General features: G+C 57.5%; 1 protein-coding gene across 2 annotated transcripts; it reads right to left on the reverse strand.

The window, feature by feature from the left end:
- Nucleotides 1–989: 989 nt before the first annotated feature.
- Ccdc102a (coiled-coil domain containing 102A) lies at nt 990–18,473 on the reverse strand. Of its 2 annotated transcripts, none has more exons than XM_076838845.2 (9): nt 18,390–18,473; nt 11,309–12,041; nt 9,385–9,611; nt 8,560–8,668; nt 6,708–6,824; nt 6,204–6,413; nt 4,268–4,438; nt 3,399–3,502; nt 990–1,451 (listed from the first exon to the last, which is right to left on the reverse strand). In XM_076838845.2, the coding sequence occupies exons 2-9, from the start codon at nt 11,897–11,899 to the stop codon at nt 1,322–1,324; spliced, it is 1,659 nt and encodes a 552-aa protein (XP_076694960.2). In that variant the 5' UTR covers nt 11,900–12,041; nt 18,390–18,473; the 3' UTR covers nt 990–1,321. The 2 variants fall into 2 exon arrangements, with proteins under 2 accessions (XP_076694960.2, XP_076694961.2); XM_076838846.2 differs by lacking the exon at nt 18,390–18,473 and adding an exon at nt 18,303–18,376.
- Between the last annotated feature and the right edge of the window lie 5,448 nt (nt 18,474–23,921).

Raw genomic sequence — 23,921 nt, forward strand, 5'->3', positions numbered from 1 at the left:
AAAATACAATAAGGGCTGGGCTGGGGCTCAGCGGCAGAGCATTTGCCTTGCACGTGTGAGGCCCTGGGTTGGATCCTCAGCACCACATAAAGGTAAATGAATAAAAATTATTATAATTTTGTGGCCATAAAAATATTATAATTAAAAAAAATAATAAAATAAAATTACCTGTAATGTTACTATTCCTAGAGCAGAGCTAGGGTACAGACACGGCTCCCTATTACTACTGTGTCTATGTTTAATGTGCCTAAGACACAGTACTGACTGTGCCACACCTCCCTCTGGGTGAACGGCCACTGATCACCTGCACTTCATCCCTGTGCCCAGCTGGCCACTCCCTCCTGTCCAGGGCAGACCCCCAAGTGCTTTGATAATAACTAACCTTTATGGAGCTCTGGAGAAACTCATCAAATTCTCTTGACGACTGTCACTGTGTGAGACTGCTTGGGGAAACTAAGGCTCAGAGAGGACAAGTAACTTTCCTGAGACTGCACAGCCAGTAAGGACCAGAGTAGAAATTTGAACCATCAGGTAGCAGAAGTGCAGCCTCCACTTTTCCACATGGCTGTGCACAGCATCTCCTCCTTCCTTCCTTCCTCCCTTCCTTCTCACATTCATTCATTTTTTAAATTTTTATTTATTTTTGGGGGGGGGAGTACTCGGGGTTGAACTCAAGGGCACTAGAGCACTGAGCCACACCCCAGCCCTAGTTTGAATTTTATTTAGAGACAGGGTCTCACTGAGTTGCTTAGCGCTGAGGCTGGCTTTGAACTTACGATCCTCCTGCCTCAGCCTCCCGAGCCGCTGCTGGGATTGCAGGCGTGCGACACGGCGGTGGGCTCATTCATTTATCATGTCACTCGATGCTCCTGAGCTCTGGTTCAGTGTCAGGTGCAGGCTGACACTGACCCCCATGTCCCCTCCTGGGTCAGCCACACTTTTAGGACTCTGCCCCAAGAATTTGAACTCCATTTATTACAAAAGACTGGGTTCGTCGCATCGTATTATGAACAGCTCCTGCCAGACCACCAAGGCAGCCCAGTGGGGACCCCAGCAACCTTCCCTGGACAGGCTCCACCCTGCGTAAATCCTGGATGCTGGGGTCACCTGGACTGGGCCCACGCAGTCCTGGACGTGCATGTGACATACATGAGGCAGGCGTCCCTTCCCCAGGCGTCCTGCGAGGCCATGGAGGGAGGGATGGTCGTGGTGGGAGCCGCGTCTGTACCCACGGCAGGCACAGGCAGCTGTGCCCCTTCATGAGGCTGGTCAGCCTGGGGGTCTGTGGCTTCCGGCCAGTCCTGCCCAGCCCTGGGAGGTTCTAGGCCACCTGGATCTGCAGGTCCTCGTCCTCATCTAGGTCACTGGCTCCATCCCCGGCCTCCTCGGTGCCAAAGCGGGTGCTGCGGATCTTCCCGAAGAGGGGGGCGTTCTGCTGCTGCCTGCGGAGCCTGCGGCGGGCAGAGGGCGGCGGGTCAGCAGGAGTCCGCCACCTCCTGATAACCCTGGCTGCATTTGGGCTGACAGCGGCTGCCAGCACCTCGTGTGTGTGACCTCTGCTCTGCCCCTGGTGGGGACTCAGGGAGGATCTACTCTCAGCCCCCCTAAATATAGACAAGGAAACTGGGCCCAAAGACACTGAGTGAGCGTCCCCAGTCACAGGGACAGGCGGCCATGGGGCTGGGCTCTGGGGAGGGGGCTTGGAGAGGTAAGGACCTGGTCCTTACCCAGGCCAGCCTCCAAGAGCAGAAGGAGCCAGGTTTGGAGGTGGGGGAGGGAGGGGGGTCTGAGCCCCTCACCTTCCCAAGGTCAGCGGGAAGGTGCTCAGCCCTAGGTCCTCCTGTCAAAATTCCTGAAGCCAAAAAAGTGGAGGCCAACTTGGCCTCTAAGGAGAGCCAAGGGAGGAAACGCCCCACCCCGCCCGGCGGCTTCCTGGAAGGCATGAATTATTAACAGGCGGGGAGGGGCCGGCGCTCCATTACTGCGCAGTGATTTGTGAGCTGTCCCCGAACATTAAAGTATAAAGAGTGGGCAGCTAAAACGAGGCAGCGGTGCTGGGTGGCCCTGCCCGGCCCCAGGGAGGCGCCCGCCTGTTGTGAGAGTTTATGGCCCCGTAAGAATGTGGCTGAGACTGCGGGGAAGCCCTGGACTAGGTGGCCTTTGGAGGGGTGTGCGTGGCATGGGACAGGCACAATCTGCCCAGGTTGGGCTTGACCCTTGGCGGGCCCTTGGGCAACACCAAGGGCATCGTCATTTCAGGAAGCTGGGGAAACTGAGGCTCAGTCAGCCACAGCACAGTGCTGTCCAGAGCCTGGACTTTCAGCCATGAGACCTGAGCGCACGGCCTCACATAATACATGCTCAATAAATATGGGCTGCTGATGACGGGGTGACCCTGCAGGGCCGCCTATGGCCATCTGCGTGGCTGTGCAAGGGCTTTCTCTCTTGGGCCTTAGTTTCCTCCTCTGCCAGCCCCCTCGAAAAAAAAAACCCCTCCCCTCCTTTCTCTCTCAGAAGGAACAGTCTGCTCTGGCACAGTCTCTGACCGGCAGCCGGGGTAGTCATGGTGGTAGTAACAGCAGCAGTTAGATCAGCACTGATTGCGCCAGGCGCTTTCATAAGCATGAATCAGCCCACTGAATTCTCCCAATGGCCACGAGGTGAGAACTATTCTCACCCCCATTTTACAGTTGGGGAAACTGAGCCAGAGACGTTAAGTGACCTAAGATCACCCAAAGCCTCAGCACAGAGCATGGACCTTCCACCACCCAGGCAGCCTGGGCTGCAAGTAAGAGAAGGCAGGTGACGGCCTGGCCAGTGCTGGGCACAGGGAGGGATGTGGGTCAGTCCTGTGGCCCTGGCTTCCCAGCTGTGGGAATGGGGAGGGCAGGCCCTGAACTTCTCCACCATCTCCTGGCCTTAGGGGAAGTGCAGGGAGGAGGTGTGACTCTCAGAGGGCTTGTGAGGGGAGCAGAGTGTGCCTACAGGTCAGAGACCCTCTGTCTCACTGGAGGGGCCGGTGGTCCTGCTGGCAGCTGACAGGGCCTCTGTATTCCCTGGCCTCCAAACCCTCAGATCCCTGCTGGCCTGGAGTCACCCCAGCCCTGGGGGCTCCTTGTTCTGTCCACGATGCCAGCCTGCTGGCCCTCCCAGGGCTCTGCTCCTCAGGCCTGACCCCTCTGGCCAGGCTTCCTGCCCTTGCTCCCGCCCACAGCCTGCAGATCCAGGCCTCCAGCTGCTGTGGCTTCCTGCACCCCCCTTGGCTTCCTGGCCCTGGCCCTTCCGGTCTGGAAGGGACAGGATTTGGGCCCCAGGACCCTTCCTTCCCCGTCCCTGCTCTGGCTCTGGAGGGGCTTCGGGCCTGGCAAGTTTCCCTGGGCCACACCCCTGTGGCCTACCTGGACTGCAGGTGCTCCAGCTGCACCTGAAGGTTCTCGCTCTGCTCCGTCTGCTCGTCCAGGGACCGCTGCAGTTTGCGCGCCTGGTTGTGGGCCTCGTCCAGCTGCGGGGTGAGCAGGGACAAGAGCACAGGGGTCACTGTGGGTGAGGACAGCCAGGCCAGACACTCCTCCCCTCCACTGTGGGGCCGTGTTTGCTCCTAAGGCCCGGCCCGAAGTGCTCTCGGTCACTTGTGTGCCCTCCCAAATCCACTCATCCTCCAGTGTCCCCAGCCACTGGTCCAGCCACCTGTCCCCTCAGCCTGCATCTGCCCGTGGAATGCCCACGCCCCTCACCATCGCAGATCTAACCAGTGCACTCCACCAGCCTAGTCCTGTGCCCACCTCCCCAACACCCCCACCCCCACGAGCCCTCCCTCCTTCCCTCTGTCCACTCATTCTTCTGCCCATGGATGTGGTCAGCTGTCCAGCTATCTGACCACAGTCTACGCGTCCAGGTGCTGTCTGTCTGTACACCTGGCACCCTCCCATCCTTCTTCCAGCGTCAGATAGCTGCTGTCTGAGCCCCTCTGCCCACCCTCCCTTCTCCTCCTCCCATCCACCTGTTCGTTCCCCCAGGGCACCCTCCTGGCCCTCCATTCAGCTTCCCACGTGCCTCCCGCCCCTGGCCCATCCACCACTCACCTGCCATTACCTGGGCCTTTCTCGCCCCACCCTCCTGGCCCCGCCCCGCCTGTCCATGCATCCACCTGTCACTCCCCTACCCACCACCGGAGGAGCCTGGCCAGCCCCCAGGGCCCCGGCGCACAGCAGGCCCAGAAGTCCCACTCCTCCTGGGGACCCACAGCTGCCCGGGCCGCGGTACTCGCCTCGTCCTCGGCCTGGGCCAGCTCCTTCTTGAGCTCCTCCACCCGCAGCCGCAGCTTCTTCACCTCCGCCTCGTGCTGCTCCACCCGCCGGTTGGCGTGCGCCAGCTCCGACACCTTCTCCTGAAACTGCTTCTTCAGCTTGCCATGCACGTGCTTCAGGTCGGCCAGCTCCTGGGGGTGGGGGCGGGGACAGGGAGGACCCAGTGTCACTGGGCGCTGGGCCAAGGAGTCCTGGGGTCAGCAGCTCTAGAGGAGTGGGGCGTCTCCTCTTCCTGCAGCCGACGCAGGGCATTATGGTCTCAAGAGCAGTGGAGGTGCCATGGCCTGGAGGCTCGGGAAATGAGGCCAGGAAGGAGAAGGCCGGGCTGTGGAGGACCCGGCTCCCCTTCAGATGAGGAACTGAGATGCCCGGGGATGCCCAGCAGATGCTGGAGCCACAGGGCAGGATTTCTCAGGAGGGACCCAGCATTTACAAACCTGGGTCTGAGGGTGACTGAAGCTGGGGAGAGGGCATCTGGAGGAAGAGGTCACAGGTGGGAGTGGCCAGAAGAGGAGGACCAGCCAGCAAAGGTGCCCAGCCCTCAGCGCTGAATCTGTTTTCCCTTCTGCAAAGGGCATCTTCCTTTCTCTCTGCCAACCTGAGCCTGGGTCCTGTCTCCGTCATTTCTCACTTCCTTGGGCGCAGCAACGGCCTCCCCCAGCCCTCCACCCAGCACAGCGGGCATGAGGAAGGGCAGCCTGCCCACACCTGCCTCCTGCTTTATTTACTTATTTTCTGTGGTCCTGGGGATTGAACCCAGGGGTGCTCTACCACTGAGCTACATCCCCATCCCTTTTTTATTTTGAGGTAGTCTTGCCAAGTTGTTCAGGCTGGCCTCAAACTTGTGATCCTCCTGCCTCAGCCTCCAGAGTCACTGGGATTACAGGTATGAGCCACTGTGCCCAGCTCACCTCCTGCCTCATGTACCCTGGTCCCTTGCTCACCCCCTCCAGTGGTACTGCCCTAATCATTGTCATTATTCTCCAGTTCTCTCCTCCCCCCACCAAGTCAGCTTACCAGTTAACCTCTACTCTTCTTGAAGACTCAGCTCAAACCTCACTGACTGTGGGGAGCTTTTCCAGGACCCTGGGCCTAAGCTAGGTTCCTGGGTAGCCCCTCTTCCTGCCACAGCTGTGGAGCTGTGACCAGTATGAGCATATATGACAGTGAGAATGACGCCTGCATCTCCTGAGCTACCAGCTCCGGGAGGGGCGGAGAGGTCAGCCACCTGTCTGCTCACCGCTACGTCCCCAGCACCTAAGCAAGTGCTTAATACATGTATCACTGGGACTGACCCATAGTAGGTGCTCAATAAATGTGGCTGCTATACCAACTGGTCTAGCATACAGGGGGTACGCAATAAATGCAGCTATAGGTTGAGCTTCTCTCATCCAAAATACTTGGGACCAAAAGTGTTTCATATTTCAGATTTTGGAATCTTTATATGTACGCAATGAGGTATTTTGGGGATGGGACCTAAGCCTGAAGATGAATTTTATTTTATGTTTTGGTACTAGGTATTGAACTTTGGGGTGCTTTACCATTGAGCGACCTCCCTACTCTTTTAACTTTTAAATTTTGAGACAAGGTCTCCCTAAGTTACTGAGTCTGGTCTTGAACTTGGGATCCTCCTTCCTCTGCCCCCCGAGCTGCTGAGTTTACAGGTGCGCACCACCACACACAGCTTGCACATGAAATTAATTTGTGCTTCTTCTGTACCTCATGCCTCACTCACCGAGGCTGAACATAATTTTATACAATATTCTGAGGGACCTGTGTTTTGACTGGGACCCGTCAGGTCAGGGGTGGGCTTTGCTCCACGCTGGTGGGCCTTCAGATTCCAGGTTTGTGGATTAGGGGCGCTCAACCTGTACAGTGGGGGTTCTGGATGGGCACCTTGTTCTTCTCGAAGAGCGCCGCCTGGCTGGCCCGCAGGTCGCAGTCCAGGGCGCTGGCTGTTTGTCGCCGCCGCCGGGCCAGGGCCTCCTCCAGGTCGCCGACCTGAGCGCGCAGCTTTTTGTTCTCGCGCTCCAGGCCCAGCTTCTCCGTCTCCAGCCGCTCCCGCCGGCCCCACTCGGCCGCATTCTCGGCCTGCAGACGCTCCATCTGCGACAGCAGGGGCGGAGTGAGCCTCTGGGGGAGGGGGCTGGAGGCCCCCACCGCCCGGAGCCGGTTTTGGCTGCAGGAAGTCAGATCCAGCTGCAGCCGCTATATTAAGCCGAGCGTCTTCCACGTGCGCAGGATGTGGGGAGCTTCTGGTCTTTGTGAGGGGATCCCTGCAGACTGGGGGATCCTGGGGGCGTGGCTGACCCCCACCCATCCACCAGAGCCGGCCTGGTAGGCTCTTCCTGGTGACTGCTGATGGCGGGGCCCCTGGGTCCCAGGCCCCGGCCCCCTCACCTCGCCCCGCAGCTCAGCCATCTTCCGGTCCATGCTGGAGCGCGCGCCCAGCTCGTCCTCCAGGTCCTCGGACATGCGGCCCAGCTCGTCCTGGTGCGCCTCCTTCAGGATGCTGAGCTGCAAGGACACCGCCCAGCCTGTTTACAAGAAAACCGGGATCCATCCCTAACAGGCCTGGGGAGGTGCTCAGCAGAGAGCCTTGGCCGTGCCCGTGGGGACAGGTGTCCAGACAGGCCCTGACTCTTACCACTCTGCCATTTCCACTGTCGCCCCCTTCCTGCCCCTTACCACGGAGCCCCCCAGGGTTCACCGTGGCCGCCTCGCCATTCTCCAGGACAGGGCCCCAGCTGGAGCTTTGAAGAGGGCCAAATTCCAAAGGATGCCCCCGCAACACCAAAACCCGCTTTGATGGCTCCCAGGGGGTACTTGGGACAAATCCAACTCCTATGATCTCAGGTGTCCTGCACAATGGGAGTCTCGTCCACTTTCCTCAGCCTCATTTCCCACCGCTTTCCCCTGATAACTCAAACTCACCAAGTTCCTTTCCTGCCTATCACGTGGCCTCTGCATGTGTGCCTGGAACATTCTGAGGTATTTTGCAGGATTGGCTCTTTTTATCCCCAGGCCATAGCCTAAGGCCCCCACCCTGAGGAGACCTCTCCTGGCCACCCGGCCTAGTGGCCCACTGGAATTGCAAGTTGAGGGGACAGGCAGCACGTCCATCTTCTGCCTGTGTCCCTGCGTGGCCTAGGTACAGCAACCCTCAGCATGCACTGATCTAAACACGGCTCTGCAAGCAGGTGCATCAGAATCGCTGGGGGTGCTTCTAAAATACTATCATTCCCTGCTGGCCACCAGTGGGACCCAGGACACTGCTGCTCCACGTGAGCTTGACAATGAGACTTAATCACGCCTAGCGAAAGGCCCCCGATGCAAGACAGAGAATTTCTGCTAACTGTGTATTTGTGTTTCATTCACGTTTCTTCAAATGATTACTCTTCACAAGTTGAGGAGATTAATGAGGTAGGGTTCGGGACTCAAGCCCCTAAGATGATGGATGATTCAGGAAGGAAGGGAGGGGTCTGCTTCTTGGACTTTTAGGAGCTTCCCTAAAAGGTTCTAAGGGACGACCAGACTCCTCCAGGGCACAGCCTCAGGTTGTGCAGTGTCCCAGGTCCTCCTACCTCTGGGAATCCAGTGGATCCAGCCTGGCTTTCCCTGGCTGGCTGTGCCCCCTGGTGGCCACTGAGGTCTGCACAGGAGGCAGAAGTGGCAGCCCAGCCTTTCCTGAGACCCCTAATTGCAGTGGTCACTCCCCTCTACGGAGCCTCAGTTTCCTCCTCTGTAATATGGGGATGTGAGGACCAGTTCCCTCGACTGCCACGAGATCCAGCACACACCAGGCACCCGAGGAACATCACACTCCATTCCTTCACCCTTCGTCCTGTGAGATCTGGACCACTTTGTGGCCTCACCTCTCACTACTCTCCAGCAACACTGGCCTTCTCTGTGTCCTTCAATCTCTAGGCTTGTTCTGGCCACAGGACGTTTGCATTTGCTGTGAACAGCTGCTCCCATCCCTTCTGAAGGATGGCTTCTTCTAACCCCTTTAGGTCTGGCCTCAAATGTCACCTTAGAGAGGCCCTTCCTGGCCTGCCACTCCTGTGTCTCATGACATTATGTGTCTGGTTATTGCCGCCTCCCTGCCCCTGGCTTCCACAGGGGACCTCCTGAAGGTACCCTGATACCCAGAACCACTGAGGAATGAATTCTATTCTGTCTCCCATCCCAACTCCCAAGATTCAACAGCGTGTTTCTGCCACCTCAGGAAGACCCGCAGTCCCCAACTCACCTGCTTGAGCATCTCCTGCTTGGTCTTGCTCAGCTCCTCATACTTAATCTTCCACTGGCTCAGCTCCCCCTCCAGCTTCTCAATGTTCCTGCTCAGGGCCATCTTATCCCTGGGAAAGGAACAAGAAGGGGCAGGCAGACACCTGTATTTCTATTTCAATTAGGACATTGCAGGGTGGTGGGCAGCGCTGGGGATTGAACTCAGGGCCTTGTGCATGTGAGGCAAGTGCTCTGCCACTGAGCTACCTCCATTACCATTAGGTGGATTTTCATTTGTTTGGTATTTTTGGCTTTAACAGCAGCAATTTATTGTCTCTCAGATTTCGAGTCTGGAAGTCCAAGGTCACGTGCTGGCAGGGGTGGTCCTATCTCGGGTGAGAAGGTACCCGCTCCTAGCTTTTGGTGGTGTTCTGATCACTTTTGCTACTCCTTGGCCAAAGAAGCAACGACCTCTGCAGAAGCATCACCACAGGCTTCACCCTTACAAAGGCGTTTAGTTCTTTTACCCACCGTGGAGCTGGCGGCCAAACCCAGGGCCTTGTGCAGGCTACACAACTCTCTATCACTCTCTCCCCCACCAGAACACACGCTCCACAAAGGCAGGGACTTGTCTTACTTATGGCCGTGTGGTCAGGACTGAGCACAGCGCCCGTCCAGAGCAGATGTGAGATGTATTATTAGGATGAATAAAGAAAAACCTGCTGTGGGTCCTCCAAAACCGGAGGCTCCTGCCTGAACAGCACCTGTACCTTAGCAGCTCTCAGGTGCCGTCACACTGACTTTCCTTCTGGCCCAGCCCCCAGTCCCTGCCTGCCCCCCGACTCACTCTCGCTCCTTGAGCAGCACCTTCTGGGACTCGTCCAGCCGCAGGCGCAGGGCGGTCAGCTTGGAGGTGTCCTCCTCGGTGCTGGCGGTGTCCTCCCAGGGTAGCCGGCTGCGCTCCTGGCGGCTGGAGCTGCCCCGAGGGCCCCCAGACCCCAGGCTGCGAGCCTCCCAGCAGCCCTCGGGCTCCTCTGGTCTGTTCTTCAGGAGGGTCTCCACCAGCTCCAGGTCCTGTGGGGACCAAGGTGGGGGCTACAGCAGTGGCCATGAACCCCGGCCCTGGAGGCCTTTCTCCTGGCCTCTCTAGACCCTGGTCTGGGATCAGCGTGGAAGTCACGCAGTGTCTCTGGGCCCTGGTTTCCTCTCCTGCAGCCTGCCTTGAGTCTCTGGGAAGAGGGACACCCTTCACCTCCTGGAACTGCAGACAGACACCAGGGTTTCCTGTATCCTGGGAGACTCTCCAGGAAAGGTGCCGCGTTTCCCGGTCACTGGACACACACAAACGTACAATGGCACTGGTCAGAACCAATGCCGAGGCTCAGGTTCCTCCCGGGGCTTAGGAAGATCCCCTCAGGAGTCCCAGCTCTCCAGTCCTATTTTTTAGGGGCAGACGCTGAGGCACGCGGAGGACAGTGGCTCCGGGGAGTCCCCAAGGGGTGATCTCTTACTCCTCCTGGATCTCAGATTATCGTGAGTGGGGTGCCCTGGATGTCACCTGGTCCAAATCCCCTTTTCACAAATTGGGAAACAGGGAGGGAAGGGACTTATTCTGGATCACAGGACATGGAAGTGGCTGTCAAGAGGGTAAGCTCAGACTGCAGACCCAGGGCTCTGCCCCCGGTCCCCACAGCCTCCTGACTATGATCATAACCAGAATGAGTATTAGGCAGGAGCAGCATTGTGAGGCCCTGAAAGGAACCGGAACCTCTCCAAACACCAGGCCGACTTGGGGAGAGGGGCCTCCGTCACCAGGAGGTGGCAGTCCCCACTCTAGCCCACAGAGAGGGGGCTGGGCCCAGACGAGGGGCTGCCAAGATGCTCGTCTCGAAAGGGGCTGTCTGGGTCTGGAAGTGGGGAGCAGAACCAGGACCCTGCCTCAGGTGGCCTTTTGGAAAAGGCCTGCTGGCCCAGCGGCTCTGACCATTCATGCCCCAGCCATACTGACTGTCAGCATCTGGAGCCAGATGGCCTGGGTTCAAACCCACTCTAATCACCACCTTGGACATTGGTTCTGACCCTCCCTGTGCCCTGGGTCCTTAGAAGGACTGCGGGGATAGACTAGGTAATGCGCCCGCAGTGCTTAGCAGGCGGAGGCACTGGGCCAGGGGGCGGCTGTTGCCATTCCCCAAACCCCCCAGGCCCTCTCAGCCTCTGACCTTTGCAGTTTCAGTGCCGTCTGGTACTTTCCATGGCTGATTCCTGCTGATCTTCCCAATGTCAGCTAAAATGTGGCCTCTTCCAGGAACTTGTCTCTGAACCTGCCACTGCCCCCACCCAGCCTGGCTCAGGGACCTCTTCCAGTGGCTCCTAGTGCCCTGACAGCCCCACCCTCAGCCTAGACTGGTCCATGTTATCACCCTCCCCTCTCTATTCAAGTTTGACAAATGAGTAGATTCAGCTCTGGTACTAATGATTTTGTGGAATCCCTCTCCTGCTGCTCAAAGGAGAGGGTTCTCTGGTTCTGTTGACTTCTCAGGTGTGGGACCAGAGGGACCCACAGAATCTGGGATTCTCTCCCCTGAGGATCAACGGAAGGAGGTGATCCAGAGCCCAACCTGCAGACCACCCCAACCATCCAGGTGGCCTGGCCCTTACCAGCTCCTTTTGGAGCCCTGCAGCCCTGACTTCTGGCTAGGTCCATTAGCCTCACTCACTTCCAGACCCAGGCAAAAGGTTGGCACCTCCTCCCAAACCGAACCTCCGCGCACCTGGCTGCCCTGGGGCCTCTCCGACCCGACGTCCCGCACTGGCTCATGCTCCCGCTCCGGATCCGGCTCTGGGCCTTCATGTGTCTTGTCTGCGGCGCCTCGGGAGCCCCGCAGCAGCGCCAGCTCGCGGCCCCGCGCCTCGCACTCTCCCTGCGCTTCCTGGCGCTCGCGACGCGCACCCGCCAGCTCCTTGGTGAGCGCGTCCAGGCGCTGGCGCAGCTGGCGCACCTCCTCGCGCGCGCGGTTGCGCTCGGCGCGGACCTTGCTCCACTTCTCGCGCCAGTTGGCCGTGCAGTCCGACCACCAGCGCATGGTCTTCTCCATCTGCGCCGCTCGTGCGCGCGCTTCCTCTAGCTCCCGCAAGCGCAGCTCCTCGCGGCTCTCCCAGTCCCCGTCGGCCAGCAGCGTGGACGGCGGTGGCAAGGGCAGCGCGGGCGGCGGCCCCGGCGAGGGCGTGCCGCTGGGCGGCGTGGGGGGCAGCGAGTCGATCGGCCCCATGCGCTCGGGCGACGGACTCCCCAGGATGGTCAGCAGGCTGCCCTTGGAGAGCTGCGGGGACTCGGCCAGTCGGGGACTTGGCCCGTGGCTCATGGCGCGGCCAGGGGGGGTGCTGAGCTCGAACTTGTGGCAGGGTTCAGAAGCGGCGCGGGGGACGCCTGGCGTTACCACTGTGCATGATGGTCACGGAGACCCACTGCTTGCCAGGCCATCAGGTAGAGATGCCTCTTCGTACCTGAGGGAGAAGGCAACCTTCATTAGGCTGTGACCATCGTAGGTCCATAAGATGGGCCACAGCGGCCCGACTGGCGCGGGAACAGCCCTGGCAGAGGCGGGAGGAGGGAGGCGTGTTCCAGGACAACCAGTGACAGAGGCAGGCCTGGCGAGCAAGGGCCTGCAGATGCACCCCGAGTCCCTTCCTGCAGCAGCTCAGCTGATTTGAAACCTGCATTTGCTGTCCTTGACCTCCATGGGGACATCTCACACTGAATGGCTTGTAAGATGGCCCACCTTCACACACCCTCAGAAGCCCTCTGGCCACCCCTCAGGCCAGGCCCATCAGCCCTGCCCCATCTCCACACTTACCAGTCATCTGGACCATTTACCTGAGTCTACTTCCTCACTTCATCCCAGGCTGCCAGTCTGCTAAGGACAGGGGCTGTGTCCTGGCCACTGTTGTAGTTCAAGCACCATAGCAATGACCATTTGTATAGTGCTGATGGCATCGGGTACTATGCCCAGGGCTATCTGTGAATTACCTGGTGTGTTCCTCTCAGACGTGAGGTGAAAGTCATGGCCATTAACCATGTCTATGAATTCAGATCCAAACACCAGTGCAGAGTTGTTGAATAAAGGCACTGGCTGGCGACAGTGATGGAAACAACCTTAGACCAGGGGGTTCTGGAGTGGCTTCTCCACTGGAGCTGCCCTGTCTGACCTCCTCATGGTGGCAAACACCTCAGTATCTCACCCAGCCTCCCGCTTTGCCCAGCACTGGCTCTGCAATTCATGGACACGACACCCTTTTTTTTTTTTTTTGGTACCAGTAACTGAACCCAGGGACACTTAACCACTGAGCAACATCCCAGCCCTTTTTTATATTTTATTTAGAGACAGGGTCTCTCTGAGTTGCTTAGGGCCTTGCTAAGTTGCAGAGGCTGGCTTTGAACTCACGATCCTCCTGCCTCAGCCTCCTGAACCTCTGGGATTATAGGTGTGCGCCACTGCCTGCTAATATCCTCCTTTTAGATAAATGGATGCCTGTCCTTCTGTGTCCCTAACATGCCTTACTACATCAGACTTTCAGGCTAGTCATACCTGCTCCTAAGACCTGCCCTTTGTGGTGGGACTCCACATCAAACTGTGTGGACTCTGGGCCTCCAGCTCCTTCCAGTCTCCAGCCCTCGCTGTTGGCGGTGTATCTACTGTGAATGGGAAGCTGACAGCGCTGTGCCCCGCCCCCCCAGCCTGAGAGGACATGGGAGGTCTCCTTCCTTGGGTCCAAGGCCCGTCCCCGCCCACCCCACCCTGCTGATGCTGTCCTCTCTCGGGGCCTTCGCCCTGCTGCAGTCCATCCTGGCACTCCCCACTCCCTGCACTCTCTTCTCCCTTTTAAGGCCACACAGAGTGGCCCACACTTGCTGTCCTCCCTCCATCCATTCCCTGGCTTCTCATGGGCCACCCCACTGTGTCACCATGTCCTCTCTAGCTCCTGGCACACCAGCGCTCCTCTTGCTTGCATGCCTCTCCCAGGACGCTGTCCTCCCTCCCCTCTGGCTGCTCCTCTCAGCCCAGCTGGTCAGTTCCCAGGGTGCCCCTCAGTGCTGCTGCCACCCAGCACCCTGGGACTTCTCCCGCGGCCCCTGCCTGGCCATCTCCCTCACACTTCGACTCCTTCAAATCCACTGCCCACAGCAATAGCTGGAGTGGCTGTTTAAGGACCCAAGCCTGGCGCTCATGCCCCCTCGCTCATTACCAAAAGCCAGAACCCCTCTCCCGCTTCAATCCCAGGCTCACTCCAGCCCCCCCCCCCCCCCCCAGCTCCAGCAGGTCTTCAGTGGCAAAGGAGCCGCGGCCCATGAGCCCCTGCGTGTCATCTGCACCGCCCTGTCTTCTAACCGGGCTCACGCTCCATGGTCCTGATCTCTCTCTTGCAAAACCCAACAGCCCCTTCCTGTTCCTTCCCCAGGCAAATGCTGGCCTCGCTGCTGCTCTGCCTGCTCCTGCCTTCGCCCGCACAGCCAGGCGTCCCAGGTCTTGCACCACCACTTTAAATCCCTGGCTTTTGTGTCCTGGCTCCTCAGGGACCCTAGTCCTCTAGTCCTCTGTTTGTTTACTGTTTCACCAGACAGGTACTCTAGGCCCAGCTCTGCCACCAACCTCTGGGTCTTTCTAGGCCTCGGTTCCCCTCCCTGTACAATGGGAGAGGAGTAAGGAAGCAAAGTCCTACTCCCCCCACGGCTGGCAGTACTGGGGCTTTCACCTGGGCCTTGCACACGCTAGGCAAGTCCTCTTCCACTGAGCCCTGGCCCTTTATTTTTAAAACTTTGAGAAAGGATCTCACTAAGTTGCCCAGGTTGATCTTGAACTTGTGATCCTCCTGCCTCAGCCTCCTGAGTAGCTGGGATTACAGGCAGTGCCACCACGCCTGGCTGGAGCTCGGCACTTCTTCATGAGGTTGCTTCAGATTTATCTGGACAGTTGAAATGCAGCTGCCTGGCCCTAGTGCCCAGACAATGATGCTCAAGAGGTGTGAGCCTGGGAATTTTAGGAGTCCCAAGTTTGGGACATTTTAGTATTTTATTGGTGCTACCTTCTCACCACCCAGTTTCATACACACAAACACTTGTCCTGAGCCAACCCCACCTGTGCAGCCACACAGAGCCAGGCCCCAGTTCAAGAGGGATCCCTAGCAGGCCAAGTGCCCTTGTGATCAGGGCCTTTGCCTGTACGATGGGGTAGCTGACCTTGAGACCCACTGGTGCCCAGACATCTGTGCTCACACAGATACCTCTGCAGACTCACATGCAATCCCATGCACATAAGCACACCAGCAAGACACGAGACCGACCCACGTGCACACACAACTACACAACTACATGGTCCATGGAGAAACTCACCTGTAGACTCAGACTCACCTGCAGACATACATCATGTCAACCTACCCACAGGACACACAAAGATGTCCTCATCCCTAGAAGCGGACACACAAACTCACATGCACACACAGACACGCACGTGCCTCCTCTCCCCATCTTCCTGGCCCAGCTCCACATGGAGAAGTTCTTGGAAAAGAAAAACAATGTGTGCCTCTGCGGAGAGGGGGAGGGGTGGCGGAAACCCAGTGGCAGCCCCACAGCCCTCCCGCTGGTGCGGGCCCAGCCTGTCTGCTGGGCCCTTCCTGTAGCCCCTAAGGTAGCCATGTGGCAGGGAGGGGCACTGCCACATCCTCTGCCTCTGAAGTTGCCAGGCCTGGCGTGGGGCTTGGCCAGGACCCGGGTGCTGATTCCTTCCAGGAATCCCAAGCCCGTGGCGTAAGGGCAGGGCAGGCGCCACCCAGACCCCTAATGGCTTCCAGGCACCCACACAAGAGGTGGGGGTGGGGGCTCCAGTCAGTCCTTGTTCCCCTTCCCAGCTGCCTGGCAGGATTCCTCCTGGGGGCTGAAGCAGCGGGAGCAGGGAGACTGGGGGACAAGCCTCCTTCCTTTCCCTACAGGGCCTGGAGGGGTGTGCGCATGCGTGGGGATGGGTGGGGGCAGAGGTCCTCAGGCTGGTTTATGGAGAAGCCCACCCCACTAGCACAGCAGAAATCCTGCACGTGTGCGTAGACCCAAGGGCAGCCAGACCTGCCTAGAAATGCCACCCCCTCCATAGCAGCCTTGGGGACTCCCAGAGGGGGCAGATGCAGCTGAGGCACAGGGAACAGCTGTAGTATAGGTAGGCTCCAGCGGTGACCCCCTCCCCACCACCTCACCTTCCCCTTCCCACCACAAGGCTCAGTGCATGGGGAGCTCCTATGTGTGGGTTGCCTGAGGATCCCCTCAGGGTGTCAACACCCCCAAGGAGCAGGTCAGGGTGGGCCCAGTCATCACAGGCCCTCCCCGCTCCTGCCTCCCTGGGTTTCTGTTCAGGCTACCCTGAGCATTCCGAGTGCCCCTCCCGCTCTCCAAAACCCCCACCCAGCCTTCCAGATCAGTTGCCACCACCACCAGGAAAGGCCTTGATGTCCCCATTCCCATCCCCCACCTGGGGGGGCACAGCCCAGTAACCTCCCACAGTCAGACCTGGCCAGCTGCCCTCTCATTTTACAGCACGGGTTTCACCCACCCAGAAGGGACACTTGGGCAACCTAGAGCTTCTAGGACGGGCTCTGCATATAGCAGCTGCTTAAAGGTGTCTGATGGGATGGAGAGCAGGAAGGTGAACCATGATCTTGTATTCCATTAGTGGGCAGTGGATCTGGTTGGGAATCCCACTGTTGTGTTCACTGCCTGTCCCACAACAAAAGCAAGAAGGTTTGAATCAGCAGCCCTGCCCCCAGAAAAAGACCAGGATCCTCTTGTTCACAGATCTGTCTAGAATGTCTCTTCCCTCCTTTCTCCATCAGCAAACTCCTGCAGAGCATTCAAAACCCAGCATCTACTCCCTTAGAAAGCCTCCCTTAATCTCTGTGTGCAGAGTGTAATGTCCCCAAGCACCAGGTGCCTCCCTGGGTTTCAGCCATGGCCACACTGTGAAGACCATGAGAGCATGTGGTCTTGCAGAGCCCAGTTTACAGCAGACACGGTATGAACGCTACCTGGGCTGATGGACTGAAGAGGGACCATGCTACTGTTAGGATCCCCTTGTGACCAGGGACAGTGTGGAAGGGTTGAGCCATCTTGAAAATCAGAAGTCGGTTTTCAGCCAGGCTCTAAGACAGGTAGGTGTCTGAACCTGTTTGTGACCAAGGTCAGAATCAGAGGTGATCTCCAGGCCACTCAGGGTCTGGCCTCTTGCCCAAGGAAGCGTGACAACTTTGTGTTTTGTCCTTAATATGTGTGGGTATGTATGTATGGGTATGTATCCACTGAGTTGTGAGCAATGCTAAGACCTGGACTGTGGCCAGCTGATGGGATGGGGGGCCCAGAAGCACTGACTGCTCCTCCCAAGCTCAAACCCCCTGTGTCCTCCCAGAAACTTTCAGGTAGGGCTGTGGGGCAAGCCCAGGGCCACAGGCCTGGCTGCGGGCAGGGAGCAGAGCCCAGCAGGAAACCACAGAGAACAGCCTGATTGGATAAGTGTAGGGCCCACGGCTGGTCAGGCCGCAGGCTGTGGGCACCTGTCCCTCTGACCTGCTGCCTACACTCCAGCCACTGGACCTCCAGAGGAGAACTGGGAGGCCAGAAAGCTGGTCTCCAGGCTGGAACTGAGCCCAGCAGTGGGCACCCTGGCTGTTCCCAACTGCCCCCCATCTCAGACTGAAGAGCCACAGTGATATCCTAGATGACAGAATGGAACTCCTTTCTTTACAGATGGGGCAACCGATGTCCGGAAGGACAGCTATGTGTCCCCACACATCGTGTACCAGTAGCAAAGCGAGGACAGGGAGTTGGGTACTGGGATTGGTTTGCCTTCTCTCCTGGTCATGACCACCTTAAGGGGACATTGCCTCTGAGAGCACCTATAAAATGGAGTCCTCGGGTACCAGTGGACAAGTCCCTGGCCTCTCAGGGCCTCAGTTTACCTACCTACAGGGTAGGGAAAGACATTAATAAGATTCCTAAAAAGATCTAACTAAGAGGCGGGCAGGACGCTTGCTAAACGGAACCAGTCCAACCCCCACCATCGCTGTGGAGAGTGGGATGGACAGGGTTACTATCCCCACTTAAGGCAGGCAAACCGCAGCCCCGAGTGAAGAACGGGCTAGTCGCGATCAACGCTGGTACCCCGGGAAAGGTGGGGCGACCGAGACCCCCTCCCTTCCCTTCGCAGTAAGCCGTGGCTCCACCTGCCCCAACTCCTTCCAGAAGTTAGTTTCCAGCTTCCCCAGTCGCCTTGGTCCTCACTTCGCCGCCCCCTTTGCTATCGCCCGGGTCCTGTGCGCCCCCCAGCGCCCCCTAGCGGCGGCCCGCGGGTCTCCGGCCGGCGCGGGGCGGCCCCACCCATCCCACCGAAGGGCTCCCATTGGCCACCGCCGCGAGTCTGGGCGGGGCTCCGCGCCCCGATTGGCCAGTGCCGCCTGTCCATCCCGCATTCGCCATGGTGACCACGTTGGGTCCCCCGGGAGAGTTCCACATTCCGCCCCCGCCCGCCGCCCCCTCCCGCCGGCCGGGCCCCCGCCCGCGACATTCCGAGGGCGGCCCCCTCCCCCACTGTCCCTCCTCGCCGGAGGCCCGGAGCCCAGGGAGGTGGGGGAGTCCCCCGGGGGAGGCGGCCAGAAAGTTCTGCTCTGAGTTTGGGGGCTGCTGCGGGCGCCCCCATGCTCCCCTCTCCTCTAGTCCGCCCCCAACTTAACTCCTTCCTTCTCACGGGAGGCTCGCAGCCTGAGCGTGTTCCCGCGCCGCGGTGGCTTCCCGCGTCCCACCCCACGGTCCCCGCTCACCTCGGGCCGGGCCGGCCGTGGCTCCGGACGTGGGCCCGCTGCGGCTGGGTGGAGCGGGCACGGGGCTGGCTGCGGCCGTCGCCGGGAGGGCCGAGGGAGGGCCGCCGAGTCTCCTCCTCCCTCCCGGGGGGAGGCGGAGGGGGGGCGGCGGGGACCCCGGCGGGAGCGCCCGCCGTGGCCTGGCTACGACCCCGGCCCGCGGAGTCACTGGGTCGGGGGACTTCAGCCTGACTGCAGGCCAGGGGCGAGGGGAGCGGGGCGCGGGCCGCGGCGGCGGGCGGAGAGCAGCAGGACCCCGACGAGGCCCCACCCTCGCGTGGGGGCTGACGCTTGCGGGGACCCGAAAGCAGATGGGGGGCCACGGGGCTTCGCTTTCCCGAAGTCTCAGGTTGCCTGAGCGCCAGCGACTTACTAGGTGTCCGGGGCAGAAGTGAGCACCGCGGTCCCCAGCTCACAGGTGGAGGAGCGTTCTTTCTAGTGCCAGCGATGTAACCCAGGGGACGTGGGCCTAGGAGTCTGAGCGCTCCCTGGGGCTCAGTTTCCCCTTCTGTACAACAAAAGCGTTGACCAAATCAACCTTACGCCTATTAGGAGTAGTGGGGACCTGGCCCCACTTGCGGAGACTTCTTTAAGATGTTCTGTGGTGCTTGGGGGCGAAGGGACACGTGCACAACCCTTTAGGGCTTCCTCTGTCTTGGCAGTAGGGTGTCTGCTGTTTTGACCGGCAACGGGTGTTGAGAGGATGCCTCCTGGTCACATCCCGTACCCTGGAAGTCCGCTTGAAGGTGCATGTATTTTTAAAAAGAGGACCCAAAACTTACACAGATGAAGGGAACCCCGCTGGGGTGGGTTATTCCCTCGAAAAAGTGAAAATGACGATGTTTGTTTTACCCCATCACTAAAAATATTGATTGTAATCTCAACCACGCACAAGCTAGAGTGAAGAATGAAATCGAATGCTAATATTTGAAGGCCTTTTTTCCCCCTAACAAAGTTGAGTGTAAGCATCCTTCCCTTCTAACACTTTTTTTTTTTTTTTTTTTTTAGCTAGAGGATGCTTTTTTTGCAAAAATTTGAGGGCTTCCTCAAACCTGAGGATCACTCTGAATCCTTTGAAGGCCCCACCTTTCTTTTGGGAAGGTCCCAGTCACTTCCTTTACATTTGTTCTGTGTCTCTGCGGTCATCCACTGCTGGGTTCTCAGTATTGCTCCCATCTGCTTCATGAAATCCCACACTTTTTTGCAAGATTTACAGTTTCACTTGTGGATTCATTTGCTGTGTATGTGTTCTGCATGGCGGCCTGCTGACAGCAGCTGATAACCAACTGGAAACAGGTTTTGTGGTAATACAAGTTTGGAGTTTGGTTAACATGCCGATTACTAATCTGCACAACATGTGGCACTGTGCTGGCTTTGCTTCCTGTGCAATTTGGACCTGTGAGATCTTGACATTGAGAACTCAGGACAAGGACACCCTGTTTTTAAAAAGTGTGGTACTGGGGATTAACCCAGAAGCACTCTACTACCGAGCTACACTCCCATGCCTTTTAATTTATTTTTTATTTTGAGACAGGGTCTCACTAAATTGACTACGTTGGCCTTGAACTCAGCCTCCCGAGTTGCCTGGATTACGGGTGTGTGCTACCATGACAGGTTTTAGGGCACACAACCCACAACCTTTTTTTTTTTTTTTGGTACCAGAGATTAAACCTGGGGACACTTAGCCACTGAGCCAAATCCCATCCATTTTTATTTCTTTTTAAAAAATGTCTTCTTTTCCTTTTTTTTTTTTTTTTCCCCCGGTACTGGGGATTCAACTCAGGGGCACTTAGCCACTGAACCACATCCCCAGCCCTATTTTGAATTTTATTTAGAGGCAGGGTCTGATTGAGTTGCTTAGTGCCTCACTGTTGCTGAGGCTGACTTTGAACTTGTGATCCTACTGTCTCAGCCTCCCAAGCTGCTGAGATTACAGGCATGCACTACTATACCTGGCTTAGTTTTTAAAATTTTGAGACAGAGTTTCACTAAGTTCCTTAGAACCTCACTAAGTTGCTGAGGCTAGATTTGAACCAGTGCCTCAGCCTCCAGAGTTGTAGGGATTACAGGTGTGCACCACTGCACAGCAGGGCATGCAGCCTTTATATTGGGGAAATGAAGCCTCAGAGAGGCTCTTGACTGGGATTTATACAGGGTCTCACAGCCAGTAAGTGACAGCCTTGAGCCAAGTGCCAGGAGTTCTTTCCCAGAGTCTTTGGAGGTGGGGATAGACCAGAGAAGGTGGCGAGGCCGAGTTGGTATACATAAACTCTGCCTATAACTTCATCACGATCGGGCCCTCTGTGCAAGAGACCATAAGGGAGATCCCTGATGGGACATTAGAGCAAGTGAGTCACACCGTGAACAAGTCAACAGGGTGAGGTAAGGGGGACTGGGAGGAGGGGGACCCACTTACTCAGAGAACCCAGATGAGTGCTGGGCAGCTCACAGAGTTACCTAGTTTCATCCACACTGTACACTGGGTGTTACCACCGCCCATTCCATCACGAGGAAAGGGAACCAGAAGCCAAGGAGTTGGCCCCAGCTCTTACCAGGGCGCCTCAGAGCCCGGATCTGACTCTAGTTTTACCACTGCCACCCCTGCTCCTAACATTGCCCCTCCAGGCACTTCCCCAAATGCAATACTGGCTTCTCCCAGGGGCTCTGGCAGAGTATCTGTCCCCAACTCAGGACGGCAGGGCTTCTGTCTGAGGCAGTAGACCCCATGCTCAGCAGTCCTCTCCTACACCCAGGCCCCTACTTTCAGCCACCAACACAAAGCACTTGGGCCCTTATTTACTTGGTGTTTTTCTTTAAGTCATTTCACTTTGGGGGCGGGGGTGTACAAGTACATTTTAAAGGACTATTTCATATAACTAGGGTAAACAGAACTCTGTACTAGTTGCCATAAGCAGAAACAAATCAGAAATCAACAGCATGCAAAGCCAACAACGTCATTCAAAGCTAGCTAGACATTTTCTCTTTGTTAGAAAGGGACGTCGTTGGCACATCCTTGTTCAGAGCAGCAGCAGCCAAAAGGTGGAAACAGCCCAGGTGGCCCTCTGCAGACGCGTCCGTCGGAATATCCGTACAGTGGAATATTAACAGAGTCGGCCTTCTGGTGTGCTCACCATGGGTGAAACTTGAGGCCATTGTGCCTGGTGACATAGCCAGTCACAAAAGGACCAATACTGTACGATTCCACTGGAGGGAGGTACCTAGAATAAACAAATTCATAGACAGGAAGTAGAATGGTGGTCTCCATGGGGTTGGGTGAATGGGGAGTGGGGACAGAGTTTCAGTTTGGGAAGATGGAAAGTTCTGGTGACAGCCACACATCATTGTGACTGCACTTCATGCCACTGAACTCTATGCTTGAACACGGCTAATGTGGTGAACTTCACGTTATATACATTTTATCACAATAAAGATGTAAAATCAGGTACCTTATTTTTGAGATCTAATAAAAGACAGAAGAGCGTGGGGGGGCATAAATGAGTGTTAGAAAGAGGCTACAGACAGCTAGGTGCAGTGGTGCACACCTGTAATCCCAGATGCTCGGGAGGCTGAGGCAAGAGGATTGCTAGTTCAAAGCCAGCCAAAGCAACTTAGTGTGGACCTAAGCAACTCAGTGAGACCCTGTTTCTAAATTTTATATATATATATATATATATATATATATATATATATATATATATATATACATATATACACACACACACACACACACACACACACATATACATACATATACAAAAAATGAATGCCACTTAGTTCAATCCCCCGTACTAAAAAAAAAAAAAAAGAAAGAAAGAAAGAGGCTACTACACAGAGGCCCCTGACTGAGAAAGTCTTGGGAAGTCGAGGACTTGTTCATGGTGTGACTCAGTTGCTCCAATGTCTCACTAGGGACCTCCCTCTCAGCCTTTTGCAGATCACCAGGCTGAGCACCCTCCACAGGGAGACTTCATTAGGGATGGCATGTGACCCTCCATCTGGCCTGGGGGCTGGGCAGGGCACTGGCATGCCTCCCTGTGCTTGGCTTCCAGACGGTTTTGTGGGGCAGCAGAGGCAGAGAAGCCTTCTGGGAGGAGGCGGGACTTGAGCTGAAGCCCTTGGGTGGAGAGGAGTCTATCCAGGACTGGGTGTGCATGTGTGTCATCTCCCTGGGATGGAGCAGGGAGATGGGCACCGCCAGAACTGGGTGGGAGCAAGTTGGATGGGTTAGACTGAGAAGGCAATAGGGAGCTACTGCTGGCTTTTGAGCAGGAGAGTGTCTGGGAGTGAGTGCCAGCTGGGGGGTGCAGGGCCAGGTAACTGGCACTCCCGGCCGAGGCGGGGCACAGTGAGGCTGTGCGCAGCCTAGGACACCCATGGGCTGGCAGGGGGCAGGCCTCTTCCTGGCCCCTGAGAGTAGCTGTTCAGGCTCCCACGTAGTGTGAGAAAGCAGGACACTGGTGATTTAATCCTAGAGGTGCCAGGAGACTTCAGACGGGAAGAGCCTAGAGGTCAAGTTCTAGGTTATGGTCAGAGAAAACCAAAGTACAGTGCCTGGGGGTGTAGCTTAGTGGTAGAGAGCTTATGCTGGGTTACCTCCTCGGTACCACAATACAACAAAGTACCAAGAAAGGCCAGGGCTGAGCAAGTCACCCAGCAGGGGTGTGGCCACGGAGTCAGGACGCGGTACACTGGGGTCCTTGCAGTCTTTGCACTGAAGCTGGGGCTGGGGACATGGCTGCCTTCTGAGGAGTGGCTCCTCTCTCCTTCCCTGCAGAGCCACCGGGCCACCATAGAGCCTTCTGTGCTAGGGATCATGCTAGAGGGCTAAAGAGGGTGGGACAAAGAGGAGGGAGGCCGCGGCGCCTTTCTGGTCTCTCTCTGCTGCATCTCCATCTTCCTCTGGGCATGGACCAGCACGTTCTGTAGCTATGATTTCCCCAGGGAGTCTGGGTGGGGACCAGGCAAGAGTCAGCACCCTATCTCCCCCTAACTCTGCTGCCTGGGAGGCCCTTCCCTGAGGGTTCTGCTACTGGGTAACTTAGGGCCAGGTCGCCTTCTCTTTGGGCCTCAGGTTCCCCCTGTGTGTGAATCATAGTGGCCTGTGAAGCACATCCGGTGACTTTGCCAGGCTTGTGGTTGATAAGCCCTGCACGAACCCCCACCCACGGGGGTACCGTCATCATCTTCAGAGAAGAAACTGAGGTTTGGAGAGTTGGGGTTCTTTGCCCCAACTCACCCAGCCCGAACAGTGGTACTTGCACCCAGGCAACCAGAGCCAGCCCTGGCCTGAGGTCCCTGCCATCGCCAGTGGCCTGGATTCTCAGGTCAGGCAGGGCTCCCTCTGCCTTTTCTGCAGGTGGAGAAACTGAGGCCCAGGGAAGTAGTATGGCTCCCCCAAGGGCGCAGAGCCGAGGTGCTCTGCACAGCCCGGTGACCCAGACCTCATGCACCCCTGCGGAGGGGCAGCTGCCCCGGAAGTGCTGCGGGCCCCGG

This window comes from Callospermophilus lateralis, chromosome 18 (assembly GCF_048772815.1).
Source record: "Callospermophilus lateralis isolate mCalLat2 chromosome 18, mCalLat2.hap1, whole genome shotgun sequence".
In the NCBI taxonomy this organism is placed as follows: domain Eukaryota; kingdom Metazoa; phylum Chordata; class Mammalia; order Rodentia; family Sciuridae; genus Callospermophilus; species Callospermophilus lateralis.